Genomic DNA, 15863 nt, shown 5'->3' with positions numbered 1-15863 from the left:
AGAGGAGCTGGTGAAGTATGCCCCCCCTCCTCTTGAGTGTCCACCCTTCTCCTCCTCTGTCGCTCCATCCACTTCCCATAGGGGAAGCCCAAAGCAGATCGAGGCTAAGAGCCGCACAACTCAGCCACCATGTCACTCATCCCTGGGCCTGTCCCTTTCTCGCTCTCCTCAAATGTCCAATCAGGCTAATTTTAGCCCCGTGTCGGAGGGCCGTGTTAAATTTGGCAGCGTGTCCCAAAGCGTGCCGCGACGCTGATCCGCCTGCACCGACCGTGTGCACGGAAAGACACGCGCTCTTTCTGTTTTTGCAGCGATGTTCCCATGTGGTTTCTATTTTACAGTGAGCAGAATTAGCATAGGAAGGGTTATGTGTGTGTGTGTGTGTGTGAGAGAGACATGCGATACAGTTTTTAGGATGCCTTTCCCTTTCAATGATCGGAAAAAAAAGCTACTTTTAGCATCCAGACACATAACCCAAAAATGTTAACAGTGCAGAGGGAGAATACAGTACATCAAGTCACTGCTGCTGAGACAGTTTGTTATGTAAACAGCTAGGAGGCTCATTACAGCTATTTGACACCCACTGTATACTATACATACACTATTAGTCCTTGACAAAGACTGGAGGGAAACTGGCTTTTTAAAAATTGGATTCAATCGCTTATGATAATGTTTTGCATTTTAACACCTCTCGACTGTGGTAAAAGGCGAGAATAAGAAATAAGAGAAGTAAGAAAATGTGTCTCATTATTAAAGGACTCCGAGTTCACAGACAGACAGTGTGGGAGGCTCAAACACAGCTGAGCTTTCTAGTCTCTCAGTGGCTTCATGTGCATCTCTTCTCCTTCAACGTTACATAAAGCTGTTACGTCTCTTTTACTGTGATGTAGCCACTGGCCGGCGGCTACAGTATGCTCCCACTTAAAGTCCTGATATGTCTCTGAGTATGTAAACGTTGACGTATTTGTTCATCCTGTGGAGCCTCAGTACAGAGAGTGCATTAGGATGAACACGTTATAAAGCAGAGAAGCCGCGAGGTACCGTTTGTTTACGCTGACAGGTATGATGAATGAACAGCGCACAGACGGTGAATGTAAAACAAACCGGTATTGCACATGGGAATACGCAGAATACTAAGTGGAATTTGGTTCTGTGGACACTTGGAAAGACAGTAAATGGAGATTTTTGTGACTGGACTAGCCACAGACATTGTGTGTTGGTTCAGATTACATTTTTCTCTTCAAAACACCACAATCAAGCGAGTATATAACATTCTTGTGTGTGTTTTTTTTTTCCACAGACAGCGAGATGGTGACCCTGGACTGCCTGCGTCCTCGCTCTTTTGCTGCCGCCCACCGGGCCTCCATTCAGCGAAACGCCGACGACCCTCGCCTTTCCATCAGCCTGTGTGACCTGAGCCTGCAGCAGCAGGAGACGCATCTGGACGAAGACGACGAGGAAGAGGAACAGCTACACCGCTTAAGCTCCGCCTCTTGCCACGTGCCCCAAAACTCTCAGAACTCGCAGCAGTGCTCGCTGCTGCCCAGCCATTTGGACACCGACCTGCACTTCCACTCGGTGCACGGCGTCCACGTGACCGTGCTGGACAAGCACACGGTGGCGCGGCTGGATCACCGCGGCGACGAGAGGACCCTGGTGTTCACCAGCCGGCCGATGCGCTGCTCAGAGACCATTTTTGTGAAGGTGAAGGCGGGCGTCACGCGGCCTGGGTGTCTCTCTTACGGTGTGACATCATGCGACCCGGCCACCCTGAGGCCCAGTGACCTCCCGTCTAACCCAGAGTCCCTGGTTGACCGCAAGGAATTCTGGGCCGTGTGTCGGATGGCGGTGCCGCTCCACAGCGGAGATATCCTGGGCTTTGTGGTGAACGCAGAAGGGGAGGTCATCATGAGCCATAACGGCATCAGTGCAGGGATGCAGCTGTGTGTCGATAACTCCAGACCACTCTGGATGTTCTACGGTCTGCACGGCACCATCACACAACTCAGGATTTTAGGTACGCTCCCGTCACTTAGATAATATGTTAAAGGGATAGTTCGGGTGTTTTGAAGTGGGGATGTATGTGGTACTTATTCATAGTAGTAGATGACGGTCGGCACGCCCCCAGCTTGGAGAAGCAGACAGGAGTACCAGCACAGAAACAAAGCAACGTACTACTGTGGACGGGACCGGCAGCAAAACGTACTTTAGCCACCTAAACGAAAGGCCCACCTAAGAAAATCAATATCGATTTAAGTGTACGCTAAATTTAGAAATATTTCCGCTTGTTTACCTTGCCGTGAGACAGTTATACAGTCTATGTTTCCAACAGGGAACTGAAGCTGTTATCTACGCTCTCGCCAAACCAACCAGACTCCATTGGAAAAAGCTGTCATTTTACCTCGCAGAACACGGGGGTTGCTGGTCTACCGCTGCCTCGATTGGTTAGTTTGTTTGTGCTATTGTGTGACTTCATTGAATCCAAACTAACCAAAGTCACACAATAACACAAACTAACCAGAGTAACCGTGTTCAGTGCTGTAAAATTAAGTATTTTTTTCTCAATGGAGTCTAGTGGCTTTGGTGAGAGCTATAGATGGATATAACTGATTCAGTTCCCGGTCGGATACATAGACTGTATAGCTCTCTGACGGCAAAGTAAACTGGCGAAAATATTCTGAATATAGCGTACACTTAAACGGATGTTGATATTTTTTAGGTCGGCCTTTCTTTTAGGTGGCTAAGATACTTTTTGCTGTCAGCCCCGTCCACAGCAGTACATCTCTTTGGTTCTGTGCAGTAACTTCTGTCTGCTTCCAAGCTAGGGGTGTGCCAAACTAAGATTTTAACCTTTATGGTCCAAAGAAAAAGTACCTACAGGGATCACCAGTTTCTTATTTGCATTAGTTTTAGCGATAGTTTGAATTTGAAATCTAACCATGGTTCAAAGAATTCAAGCATGTTCCGTAGATCTTTACACAATGTCATTTGTTACTTTCCATTCAGAAGTTAATGCAGTCTGTGATCCTCGAATGACCTTTGGAGGCTGAATTCCCACTCAGCCTACTCATGAAATAGTTTCCCCCTACTTTGCTGTCTGGGCTGCTCTCTTGACTTTTTATCAACTCATATATCTCTTGGGAATTTACATTCTGCCCCTTCAGTTTGCATATGAATGTCAACTTTGTACCTTCAATTGAACAGGATTTCTGTCAGCGCCGTTTGATTCCAGCAGATTTCACACAATGATAACACAATGTTACCTGAAGTTAATCACGCCTGCTGTTGAGATTCTGGCTCCCTGGATGTGGGACTGCATGCACAGTTTGACTCAAAATGAGCAGAATAAGAACATATAATGTCTAACAGGTTCAGGGGCTGTTGAAAAACGGTGGTTTAATGACAAGCAGTGGTTGTACGTTTCGGTATAATTTTCTTCTCCAAAAGAATTTGTGGCTGAGAGTGAAAACGAAAAAACATGTTACAAACCATAAAAAAAAGACTACGTGGTACTGTATTTGGGATTATGGGGAAATTCCATTGTTAATGTCAATAAACAATATTGTATTGGCTACCCTGCTGCCACAACCTTCAATTAAACACAACACTTTGTATTATCACAGTAATAAACTGTAAATTAAGCTTATAGTAAGCAAACTGTAGGAAAACGGTAATGTACTGGCAACCCTGCTCCCAGTGGTCTACTGTGAAATCAAGAAAATACAGCAATGTACTGTAATTCTGTACATGGTATTATTATTATTATATTATATTATATTATTACTAGGGTGTTGAAAATTAACGCAAATTAATTTTAACGCCACTAGTTTCTTTAATGCATTAACACAATCGATCTTTCCGATGTTGTAGTGGACTCAGTTTTAAAGCTAGAGTGAGAGATACTGGTATCATATGAAACTATAAAATCTAACCATGTCATATTAGCTTGTCACAAAGGAGGCTAAATAACGCTCATGATCATTTTCAAAAGGGGTCCCTTGACCTCTGACCTCCAGATATGTGAATGAAAATGGGTTCTATGGGTACCAACGAGTCTCCCCTTTACAGACATGCACACTTTATGATAATCACATGCAGTTTTGTGGCAAGTCATAGTCAAGTCAGCACACTGACACACTGACAGCTGTTGTTGCCTGTTGGGCTTCAGTTTGCTATGTTATGATTTGAGCATATTTGTTATGCTAAATGCAGTACCTGTGAGGGTTTCTGGACAATATTTGTCATTGTTTTGTGTTGTTAATTGATTTCCATTAATTAATATATACATACATTTGCATAAAGCAGCATATTTGTCCACTCCCATGTTGATAAGAGTATTAAATACTTGGCAAATCTCCCTTAAAGGTACATTTTGAACAGATAAAAATTGCGTGATAAATTTGCGATTAATCACGATTAAATATTTTAATCAATTGACAGCCCTAATTATTACAGTAACATACTTTAAAGTAGATTACAGTAGGGCTACTGTAAAATTAACACTAAACTGCTGGCAACCCTGCTGCCAGTTTTTTACTGTTAATCTCCATGACAATCTACATCAGTGATGCTTTTGATGACATGTGGTGAAACAGGTTTGTTTGCTTCCAAGTGAAGAATCCTCAGTTTATTTTTTTGTCTAATTGTTCAGGACATATTATTTATATGTTGTAGCAATTTCCACATATAGTTTGTAGAATTTAAAAAGTCTCTGATATTACCAAGAGTTCATTTTCTAGGACATTTAACACAGCAGCACACATCTTCAGCCAAGAGGTAAATAAGCTTCACCACATTTTTTTGCAAATCCAATTTAAGCTTGAAATATTTAGTATGACTCGCTCAGTTTTTAAGAGTCCTGCACTTAAAGGATTTTAAATTCTCTATTTTTCATAAGATGGAGCGCTGGCATTACTTGGACTTAAATGTATTATGATGTGACTGTGAAATGTTGCAGAGTACAGCAAACACAACTCTGCCTCCCTCCACCTCCAACCCAGTGTTGTCTTCTGGCCAAGTTGATAATGACTCTGTCCCAGCAGGTTAGAGGCAAAGCTTTCTGACAAACTCAAGAGATGCTAAAAATGCATTGGTTTGTTAGAATTTGTTTAAATTCTGTCTGCCAATTCATTTCTGGATTACAGTTTGTCCTCTCCTCTCCTCTCTTTCATGTAGTCAGTCAGACTAGGGCTGAGGAGGTTATTTCTGTCTTGCGTGGGCTCCCAGCAGCCAGCATTATGTATCAGGAGGGGGCCCGTGATAGCTCCTTATGATGCCCTCCATATGCATTATTAAAGTGTAATTGCATGGAGGTTTGAGATGCTGGGTTTTCCACCCACAGCTCGTTCCCTTAACACTGGTCCGCCAATCATCGCTTCCTCTTTTCCTCGCGCATTTTCTTACACCCCGTTCTTCGAGTCATTACCCACTCCAGCTGTGGGGAGTGCATTTGTGACGTCTCCGCTCACCCACTCGCTGCAGCCGCATGCCACGAGTTGCCATGGAAACATCTAGCCACTGAGGCAAGTGACAGTTTTGTCAAGCCTGTGATGTGGAACAGATGGGAGTCTGTTGCTCTCACATGGTCATTTTGTCCGTGTTATCTTTATAATTTTCATGTGTGAGATATTAAGAATCAAAAATTACCTTCAGTAGTCATCTACTAATCTTAAAGCTGCTATAGGCAATACTTTTTTATATTAACAATTGATCAAATGTGTATGTGAAAGGGGTCGTTCTTAGTGATAAAACCTACAGAGAATTATTACCTAACTCTGCAGCTCCAGTCAGCTCTACGGAGCAGTTGGGCGTCTTAACTCTTTGCTTTGGTTTTCCGGCCTGCAACTTCATATTTTGGTTAACTTTCGTCGCTCTTATGACATTGTTTTCAGCTCCTTTAGGCAGCTGATTTCAGTGATCAAGCTCCAAAACAGTACGACACCAGTGGAAGACATCCAGGTCTGAAAAGTGAAGCCAATGTCCTGCCTTAAATTTGCATTCTTTCTAATAGCCAGCAGGGGGCGACTCCTCTGGTTGCAACAAGAAGTCTGATTGTTTAGAAGTCTACGAGAAAATGACCCTACTTCTCACTTGATTTATTACCTCAGTAAACATCGTAAACATGAGTTTATGGTCTCAATCTCTAGTTTCAAGCCTTCTTCAATATAGCATGATGTTCATTTAGTAAATTATGGTCCCATTTAGAGTCAAATAGACCATAAAGCAGGGGATGCTTTAGGGCGTGGCTACCTTGTAATTGACAGGTCGCTACCACGGCGTTTTCCGGTCTGGGAGCTGTCTGTGTTTACGTCTTACAACTTTAACCCTTTCACAGTGTGTTTTCAGTTCCTGAAAGTTAATTATAACCTTTTGGTCGCCTAAAAATGTCTTATTTAGCGTTCGCTTGTACTTAGCTCCATCCTCTCGTGTCACTTCTGGTTGCAAGAAAACAAGATGGCTACGGCCAAAATACCGAACACCGAGTCTTCAAAACGGCAGTCCACAACCAATGGGTGACGTCACGGCGACTACGTCCACTTCTTATATACAGTCCATGTGCGACACACAGACACAGTTAGTGGCTAACTGGTAAACAAAGTGAAGCATTTAAACTAGCTGCTAAAGAGGCAGATATTTCCCTTAGGAGTTGGTGGAGAACAAAACAGAGCTAAAATACTGTATTTACAAGCGTTAGGTGGAAACAAACGTGACTCCAAATGAATACTAATGTAGCTCCGTAACTGCTGTTTGCTAACAAGTTTGCCATATCTACAGTGACCAGACGTCCTGGTTTGTCCGGGACTGTCCCGGTTTCAAGCTAGGTGTCCCGAGTCCCGATAAATATCTGTAAAACACTTAATTGTCCCGGTTTTCAACAGTCACTACCAAATTGCCCCGGTTTTCACCACAATTAAAATAATGATAACATATTATACTTACATAGATGTTTATCGTGTTCTGTCCCACTCATTAATTAATTTGTGGGAACGAGATAAGCATACAGTATATATCGAGAGTCAGCACAGCGCACAGCGCACCCCGCTGCAGTCTCTAACTAGAGTGATGTTGTCAAGCCACAATTACGCACGGGCACGGCCGATCCGCTGGTTACATTTTGTGCAACCAGCATCAGACTGTTGAACCACAGAACTCTCCGTGCTTACAGTATGAGCACATCAAACGTGTTGTTTTGATGAATTATTCTAAACAGTTCCTTCTGCACATCAACAGGCGTGTAGGCAAAAAATTGTGAATCACTTCACACTTTTTCGCTCCGTTTATAACTCCCTCAGGACAGTCTGTTCCTGTCTTAGTTTCACCCAGTGTCTCCATCCTGGCCAAAATGTCATCTGAGCTACACGTTTTTTAAATATAATTGCCTGAGGCTGTGGCGAGCAACATGATGTGATAGAGATTATTAGGGTTCAAAACTAAAGTTGAAAAATAAAGTCTCAGACAGCCTAAGTTTCTTCTGAGGAAAACTCGCCACAGGACTCCCAAACTGTCGTGCGTCATGACGGGGATAGCCCTGTGATTAAAGCGGTTGAAAGTAGCGCCACAGGTGCGCCAAGTTAGCCATCCTGATGAAAACGCCTATGGTGAGTGCATATTAGCGTGTGCACGTATGAACGTGCACATGGATGAATGTGCGGTACACTTAAGGGTCTGGGTTTGGGGGTTTGAAAATATGGTCACCCTAGCCATATCGGCTTAAAAGGTAATGTCAGTGTTGTGTTCACAGACTTGTTTCTGCTGCCCTCATGTGGCCACAAAATCAATCATTGCAGATTTAAAACCTGACTTCTTTCAGACACTAATAGAAAAAGAAATAGCCTGGTAGGGTGTGGCGGTGGACTCCTTATTTGATTAGCGAGTGTTGAAAGCCGCCACATGTTCAACCACAAATAAGTGTCCTGCACTGCCTGCGCATAACTAAAGACATTCACATAGTCATTCTGGTCGCACAGACAGCAGTAAATTCATAATACAAGAGAAGATGAAAGGTATGCTTGATGAAAGGGTACATGAATAGACACGAAGGTTATCCATTCTGCCTTATTAGAGTTGACCAAGACATTTGCTAACAGCCGGGCTGTCACATAGATCACGATAAGTAGGTAATGGAAGGGTGTGTAAATGCTACAGTATGCATACATGCCTCTGTATCCCCTCTAAAATATGATAATATAAAGAATGAATAAATAGATGACTCTCAAAAATGCCTGTCTCAGCAAAGTGGTACAAACACATTGATCCCAGTGCTAAACTTGAAAGCACTCACATTATGGAAAGGTTTTTTGTATGGATTACCAGAGGCCCTGTTTTCATGCAGATTTTGCTACGTCTGTTGATATTTCTTAGCAGCAAACTGATTGTTGCATGACTAAAAAGCTACTATGGCTTGTTTACGCAGGCTGAAACTGAGACTGCAGTGGTTGGAGTGGTCCAAAGAAAAGGCACGGGTTCAGAGCAGTGGATCAGAGCACGTAGCCAGAGTTATACAAAAAAACTGTATACATTTTTCTAGCAACAGACCACATAAATGTGTCTCTTTCTTATATCAAGCCAACCATATTTAATTTCATTTCAGCAATTTCTCACCATCTGCGGTTCCTTTTTTTAGCTGATTCTCCACTCCACGCTGTCATTGTAGGAAAATTTGGACGAGCAAATTGTGGCGTGTGATAGGATGTAAACTAACAATATTAGATAATTTGACACATGGAAGGACGGCGGTGCCAAGTGAGCGGCCGGCTCGACGGTGTAGCAATATTTCTGGCATGGTCAGTTGAAGGACAATGTATAAACAACAATGGCGTGTGCCTGCCAGGCAGACTGGATCAGAATTTGTCTGCGGAATCGGGGGTCGGTATTTTGGTCTGTGAGGAGGGATGAGCTGCCAATATGAGAAGTGATGCCAGAGCCGGTGGTTATGGGGTTGCGGATGGGGACGGATCACACGGGACAGACAACAGATAGTCTGTGAAAGCATTTTGTACCCTACCCAGAGGGATCATGGAGGAAGGAGGGGTGGGGGGGGGGCTTGGCATCTCTGACGAGACCACACCAACTCATGGGCTCTTGACTCACTCACACACACCCACACGCAGACGCTGTGGACTCACAAGTCATCTGCTTGGTGATAGAAGAGATGTAATGTGTGTGTGGGACAGTAACAGCGATGCAACAAGACATCCACTCACCTCTATTTGCTAATTATCAGCTCTGACTAACTTCTCAGAGTGTGAATGATGGAAATATTTGATTCACAGCTACGAAATGATTGCATTTGGCTCTCTTGGAACACTTGCTTTCATAGGCCCTGTTCAGACCTGGCATTAACATGCGTCCTGAAGTGATCAGATCACAAGTGGACATCTTTAAGAACGTCTGTTCACACCTGTCATTAGGATGAGTCTCCACATGCGTCTTGAGTGACCACTTGTGATCGGATCTCACTCCCCCGCTCTATATGCAAATAAACCCGTAGTAAACACATGGCTAATACAGCAGACATTGCGACGTAATATAACATGAATGTCAGTAGTAATGTTCTACATGTTTGTGAATATGGATACATTTTATTAACGTTATGTATACGTATTAACGTAATGTTATTGTACCGGGACCTCCATGCCGCCGACACCGCTGCCTTTCCCTTTAACAGCGGAGTACAGCGCTTCAGAGAGCGGGCGAGCGAGTGGGCGGGCGTCAGCTCCATGCAAAACACCAGAACAAAAACACCGACACATCTCCGACAGTATGATAATAATGCACTTCGCGTGCCAAGTCTGAAAGTCTGTAGATTATGTATGTAGCCTATAAATTAGATATTTTAAGAAAATAAAGTTGTACCGACAGAATACAGTAGAGCACAGACACAGTTTCCATGCCACGCAGTTGAGACCCCACGGATCCAAGCGGGGCGTCAGTTGAGTAGGCGTCCTTTAATGTGGCCCGGGACACATTCTCGTACACACTGCTAAAAGAATGTGGCCATATGACCTCTAAATGTGATCTGAGCGATTGAATCTCAATGCGTCCTCAATACTTAGAGCTGTCCACTTGTGATCCGATCACTCAGGACGCATGTTAATACCAGGTCTGAACACAGCCATAGATTATCTGCATGTTGCTAAATCTTTGTCGTGACCCCAATGTTTCTTCTGTACCTTCAGGCTCATCTCCACACCCGGACCTTCGCGGCCCGTCGGTCCCCAGCTCCCCGTCCTGTACACCCAACACCCCCATGATGCTTGGCAACGGCAACTCCGAGCCCAACCTCAACACACCCTTGAACATCAACCTCAATTCGAGCCTCAACTCCAGCTACTACACAGTCTTTTCCTCCTCCACAGGTTTGTTAATCCTTTCTCTATTTGTCTATCTTCTCTCTATCTTTATTCCAGGTCTCCCCCCCCCACATGGGTATTTCCTGTCCAGATATTTGTGATCATTTTCATGTTTGTTTATGAAATTGATTAAAATGCAGACATTCAGGAGAGCAATAAAACAGCCGGCGGCACACAAACACGGGCTGAACAGCGCCAAGACATCGACTCACAGTACGCATGTTAGCACATGAAGCAAATATTTACCTTGGTGACGTGAAGCGGTGATGTCCCAAGCTGCAGACAGCATGACAGGAAAGCTCCTGGCAGATGATGGCAGCACAAGGAGCTTCATTAGCAGAGAAAAACAGTGGGAAATGCATTAACAGCTTAAATATATGGACATATCAGCGTAGCAATGCAACTACAGTCGTCTGCCTGAACTACCTCGGAAGCCTTCCTCCATTTTTTTGTTTTGTCTTTTTCTCACACTCACCACCAATATCTTTCCTCTCGTCACCTCAGGTACAACCCCGAGCTCTCCATTCTCCAGCCACCCGGAGTCCCCGACCTTCCCGTCCTGCTCGGGCTCGTGGAGCGACGAATGCACCATTTGCTACGAGAACGTGGTGGACACGGTCCTCTACGCCTGCGGCCACATGTGTCTCTGCTACACCTGTGGCCTCAAACTCAAGAAGATGGCCAACGCGTGCTGCCCCATCTGCAGGAGGACAATCAAAGACATCATCAAGACCTACCGGAGCACGTAGGCTTATGTTATATAGACAATGTGCCGCGTCGTCAGGTTTCAGCTCGAGAGCTTTTCAAAGCCATGTGAAAGCCCCGCTTGTTTTGTGTGTGCAATCTGGCTCAGGTACTCTACAGCAGGACATTAAACTCCCATCATTATAACATTGCATCTATGTTATGTCTAATGCACATCCTTGGAAAGCTCAGTAAAGAGTCATCAATGACATTCATCACATCGACAGAAACAAAATATGTGCTGCTGCAGGAACCGCAGATACAACCGTGACCTACTATTGTCCAGTGACTGTGATTTGTGTGCATCTGTTGAGGAGAAAGAGTAATATGAAGAGGCATCTGTCCTACTTCCTGCAGAGCAAGCCATCGTTCTGCCGGTGATAGCATCGCTGCTAGCGAGTTTTACAACAAGTTAAATTGTCCAGAGCTGCGGAAGAAACAAGAAGAATAAATATGTGGTTTCACCAGCTGCTCCTCCGCTGCTTGTCAGAGCGCATTGGGTCAAAAAGTGTTGTTTTAGGGTAAGAATCTCAACTAAATTTGAAAGACGTTTTATTTGACATTTTCCAAATACTTCCAGAGGCCAGTGAGGAAAAAGAGTTTTTGCGGTGAAAACTTTGCAGAGCATCTAAAATAAGCCTTTTTTTTTTTTTTGACATACTCCTCCTGCAATAAAACACAATGCGATGCCTAAACCGAAAGGGTAAAGGATAAATAAATGAATTGTTTTGTCGGTTATCTCACAACCTGCTGTGAATTTCAGGCAGGGCAAGATTGGGCTGAGGGTGAAAAAGTGTGAATGGTTGTCACCATAGAAGGTCACGCTTGCCGTGAACGAGGATGTAAATCAGTGAAGAGGGAGCGAGGGAGGATGTTGTATGTTTGGGATGAAGACGGGAGGAAGGGGCATCTTTTTTTGCCGTGTGTCTGCACATCGTTTCAGTGCAGAGAACGTCACTCAGGCACACCCCATACATCAGAAGTTTGTATGAAAGCCTGTAAAAATGTGGGACGCGCATGAGTTGCATGTCCCGCTTCTTGGCGGACTCAGTAAGCCGGCTGGATGCTGTGATTGGACAAAAAGTCGTCCAAATAAACATTGGTGGCGCAGCGGAGTATTTTTAAAATGCTGAACGAGCACATTAGGATGACAAACCGACCTCTTCATCGTTACAAGAAACCCATGAAATCCCACAGGAAGTCAAAGATGGCTTAGGTTACTTCAGGTTACACACTTCTCGTTCATATGTACATTAAAATAAAACATGAATATTTGCTTTCAGCGATGACGTATTTCAGCACACCGTGTCTTCAAGTGGGGAAAAAAAAAAAAGTGCAGTCAGTGACAAGGATGTAGCTTGTTATTGTGAGACTTTCATTTGCATATCAGTTTCTGAGTGCTGCTCTCCGTCTGTAAAAGCAAACTCCAAGGACATTTTCACTCGACTAATCTCATGCATTATGTACTGCTTTGAATTGTTAAGAAATACCAGCTATTTTCAGGTGTTATTTTGGCCTCGCTTGAAACATTGCTCAGTAATTTTGTAAATTAGTAAGTGCTGATTTGTTTTTTTCAAGGTGTTGAAGCTTGTCATTTCGCTGCCGCCGAGGGAAAATAAGCAGTTATGTTGTATAACGTTTGAGTCACAGTTAAGTTTTCTTGTGTGCCTTTAATAAGAGAAGTCTGGACACACTTTTTGGTCTGTTAGGCTCCTCACTGTGAAAACCATATTCATCTTAAAGTCACTCTTAACGTGGTTGTGTTGTCTCTGACGTGAGCAGGTTTAACCGCACCAATACAAAACATTTCAGTGTGCTTAATATCAGTGTGTGAATTGATTCACTGCTAAAGATGATAAATATCGCCTTGTCCCCTGTGTCACTGCATTGCATAATACTGGAATTTTGTTGTGCTTGAGAGACGCTCAGCCTTTTACATTTCTACCTGTTTTTTGTTTTTCTTCCTGACCAAATATGACCTAGCAGAAATAAAAACATTTGTGGAACTTTTTTGATAGAAAAATGGTATTGATGAGTGTAATATTAACTGTACATTATGAGGTTTATTTATTTTGTCAATGCTACTATAAAGAGAATTATCACTGTTTGTTTTATATGTATGGCTATAGTGTCCGAAAAGTAAAAAATTTTGTTTATTTTATTGTTGTTAAATATTATAGAAAACCTTATTCCATCTGAAAGGCTCTGTGGTTCTGTCAGCTGATTTTCACTTAAAGGAATAGTTTGACACTTTGGGAAATATGCTTATTCACTTTCTGGTGGAGAGTGGAATGCACTACTAAGTACAAGTACTATACTTGATGAGGTACTTGTACTTTGCTTGAGTATTTCCAAATTATACTACTTTATACCTCTACTCCACAAGGGAAGTATTGCCATTTTTACCTTTTGCTTACACACAAATGCACCTGTAATAATTGCAATATTGTATATAATGATATAACTCTAATGGGAGTACTTTTACTTTTGATACTTCAAGTGCATTTGACATTGTGGTATTAGCCTACCACTTTTACTTAAAGCGGCCATAATCTATATTTTTATAATAACAATGTATCAAATGCCAACTTGAAAACAATGTGACAATGTGAAAGGGGTCGCTAATTATCACCCAAATCTGCAGCTCCACTCACAACCAAACGCACAAAACAGCAGACAGACACAGTTAGCGACCAGCTAGCTGGTGAGCTTCGTGGAGCATTTAGCAGCTAAAGAGCCAGACATTTCCCTCAGGAGTAGAGGGAGACCAAAAAAACAGAACTTAAAGGGGAACACCACCTAAATTAAGAATTACGCTATGTTATTTACATGGCCTAGGAAAGTTCAATCAATGTTTGTGAATATGAGCTCCTCTCTTTTTCAAAGCCAGAAACCAGAGAAGTAAGTCTCAAACTTGTGATGTTAAGGAGCTGCTCTATAGACAATGAATGGGAGACTGATTTTATGGACCCACATAATGTTTGTTTTCTTTTTTACACCCAAATGAGCTTTATTCTATTGTTGTGTTCTCGGTTATGAAACAGAACATGTCCCCATATACTCAGAACATCCCCCTGGGTGCTCTCAGTGTCATCTAGAACATCTCTCCCAATTCATTGTCTATGGAGCAGTTTCACACTTTATACCCTATGACATCACAAGTCTGAGTTTTAGCACTCTAGTTTTTGGATTTGGGAGAGAGTTGCTCATGTTTACTAATATTTTTGGACTGTCTTAGACCATAGGAATAACATGTATGAATTTTGAAAATGGGCATAGTTCCCCTTTAAATATGAAGCTAAAGCCATTTAACCTAAATTAGCATAAAGACTGGAAACAGGGGGAAACAGCTAACGTTCTGTCAAACAGTAAAAAGTCCACCTACCAGCACCTCTAAAGCTTACAATCAGTAACTTCTGGAGTTTGTACAACATGTACAACATGTTTAACATTAAACATGTTAATTAGTGAGCATTAGAGGAGCTTGTATGCAGATGTTGTTACCTTTGAGCAGAGCCAGGCCAGCTGTTTTCAGTATTTATTTTAAAGCGAATAAGCGTATTTTCCAAGATGTCAAACGTTTCCTTAAATGCCATATACAAAAAATGTTTTGCTATTAAAAGGGAATAAAATGTGTAAAGTTAGTTGGCATTGGTTACGTAGTTGGGGGAAATGATGTGTCTCCTACTTGTGCATATTTGAAATTCTATCTTGAATTTGTGTTATAGTGAAGCAGGTGTAAGTTAGTTCCCATATGATCATAATTCCTACAGCCTGTTTTTTAAATGTGACCAAATATTTGCAGTCCAAACTAAACATAACCAGCAAAGTAAGTTAAGGTGGGCCTTGTGCATTTTGGACAAGAAAATCAGCTCATAACTTTGGTTTCCTTGGCTTGGGATTTCTATTAGTTGTTAAAAGGTGGTTTAATTATGTTCAGTTTGTTAAATAAAGTTTGAAAAAAGTCTGAATCACTGGCTTTATTTCTTATTTATTACGTGAAAAAAAATACATTTTGAGCCCGTATAGCTGTTCTTTATGTACAAGAGAAAGCCTATCCCCATACTTTGGTTCATGCATTTGACTCGAATTGCAATAAAAAGTTAAAACTGACCATTTCCATTTCACAGAGCAGGCTACAGTCCTTATTACGTTTTACGCACAGTAGGAAACAAGTCTATCTGGCATAAAAGATAGGGAATATGAGAGCGCATTAGTGCCATTACCTTGTCCCAAAGCGTGCATTATACAAATGGTTGACGTCTTATGCAAGAAAATTCAAATTAGACAACAGTTGGAGAACAAAAAAAGGCAGCCATCTTTAACGCAATCACTCGCCACAGTAGTATGCCTGACTAACACCCCGCCATACTATATGAATAACAAAGAGCAAGGGCTTTTAGTAAACAGCTATAACTCACGGAGAAACTGTTTATAGAGTCGTGGTATGTAGACCTGGCCAGAGTGAACATCATCTGTTATTTACTACCCTGCAGGCCTGGCTCTAATGCAGCACTGTTTTATGCTGCACTCCAATAGGCACAAATACAACCCATGACGTCCGGACATGAAACAGGCTGCAGTGGCTGCCGTTCATGGCCAAGAGTTCTCAGAGGTGCGAGGGAAACACACAGCCAGGATCTGTGACAGTGACATGAATACAGTATATCTCACTGGTGTCTGTGTACACACAGACTTTCCACTCAGACCTCTCAGTGAACCTGGCTGCCGGCCTTCTGAAGGCTTAAGGGCTCCGGGCTTGTTTGA

At 42.7% G+C, this 15863-nt stretch overlaps 1 protein-coding gene and 1 long non-coding RNA gene across 2 annotated transcripts in view; one reads left to right on the top strand and one right to left on the bottom strand.

Annotated features, from left to right (window-relative positions):
- LOC141773927 (E3 ubiquitin-protein ligase NEURL1-like) overlaps positions 1 to 14380 on the top strand; it is a 41289-nt gene extending 26909 nt beyond the window's left edge. Inside the window, exons 4-6 of the mRNA XM_074646101.1 lie at positions 1301 to 2017; positions 10179 to 10358; positions 10857 to 14380. Of these exons, the coding sequence (XP_074502202.1) occupies positions 1301 to 2017; positions 10179 to 10358; positions 10857 to 11101 (1142 nt within the window). The 3' untranslated portion in view covers positions 11102 to 14380. The remainder of the gene's footprint in view (positions 1 to 1300; positions 2018 to 10178; positions 10359 to 10856) is intronic.
- LOC141773932 (uncharacterized) overlaps positions 1 to 15863 on the bottom strand; it is a 46126-nt gene that overhangs the window by 26580 nt on the left and 3683 nt on the right. Inside the window, exons 2-3 of the long non-coding RNA XR_012595209.1 lie at positions 10828 to 11052; positions 10599 to 10680 (exon numbers count right to left, since the gene is read on the bottom strand). This is a non-coding gene — a long non-coding RNA (uncharacterized LOC141773932). The remainder of the gene's footprint in view (positions 1 to 10598; positions 10681 to 10827; positions 11053 to 15863) is intronic.

The sequence above is a fragment of the Sebastes fasciatus genome, chromosome 9 (genome assembly GCF_043250625.1).
Source record: "Sebastes fasciatus isolate fSebFas1 chromosome 9, fSebFas1.pri, whole genome shotgun sequence".
NCBI classification, from domain to species: domain Eukaryota; kingdom Metazoa; phylum Chordata; class Actinopteri; order Perciformes; family Sebastidae; genus Sebastes; species Sebastes fasciatus.
The sequence above is the reverse complement of the archived record's forward strand: the minus strand, read 5'-3'. Positions and strand labels throughout refer to the sequence as shown.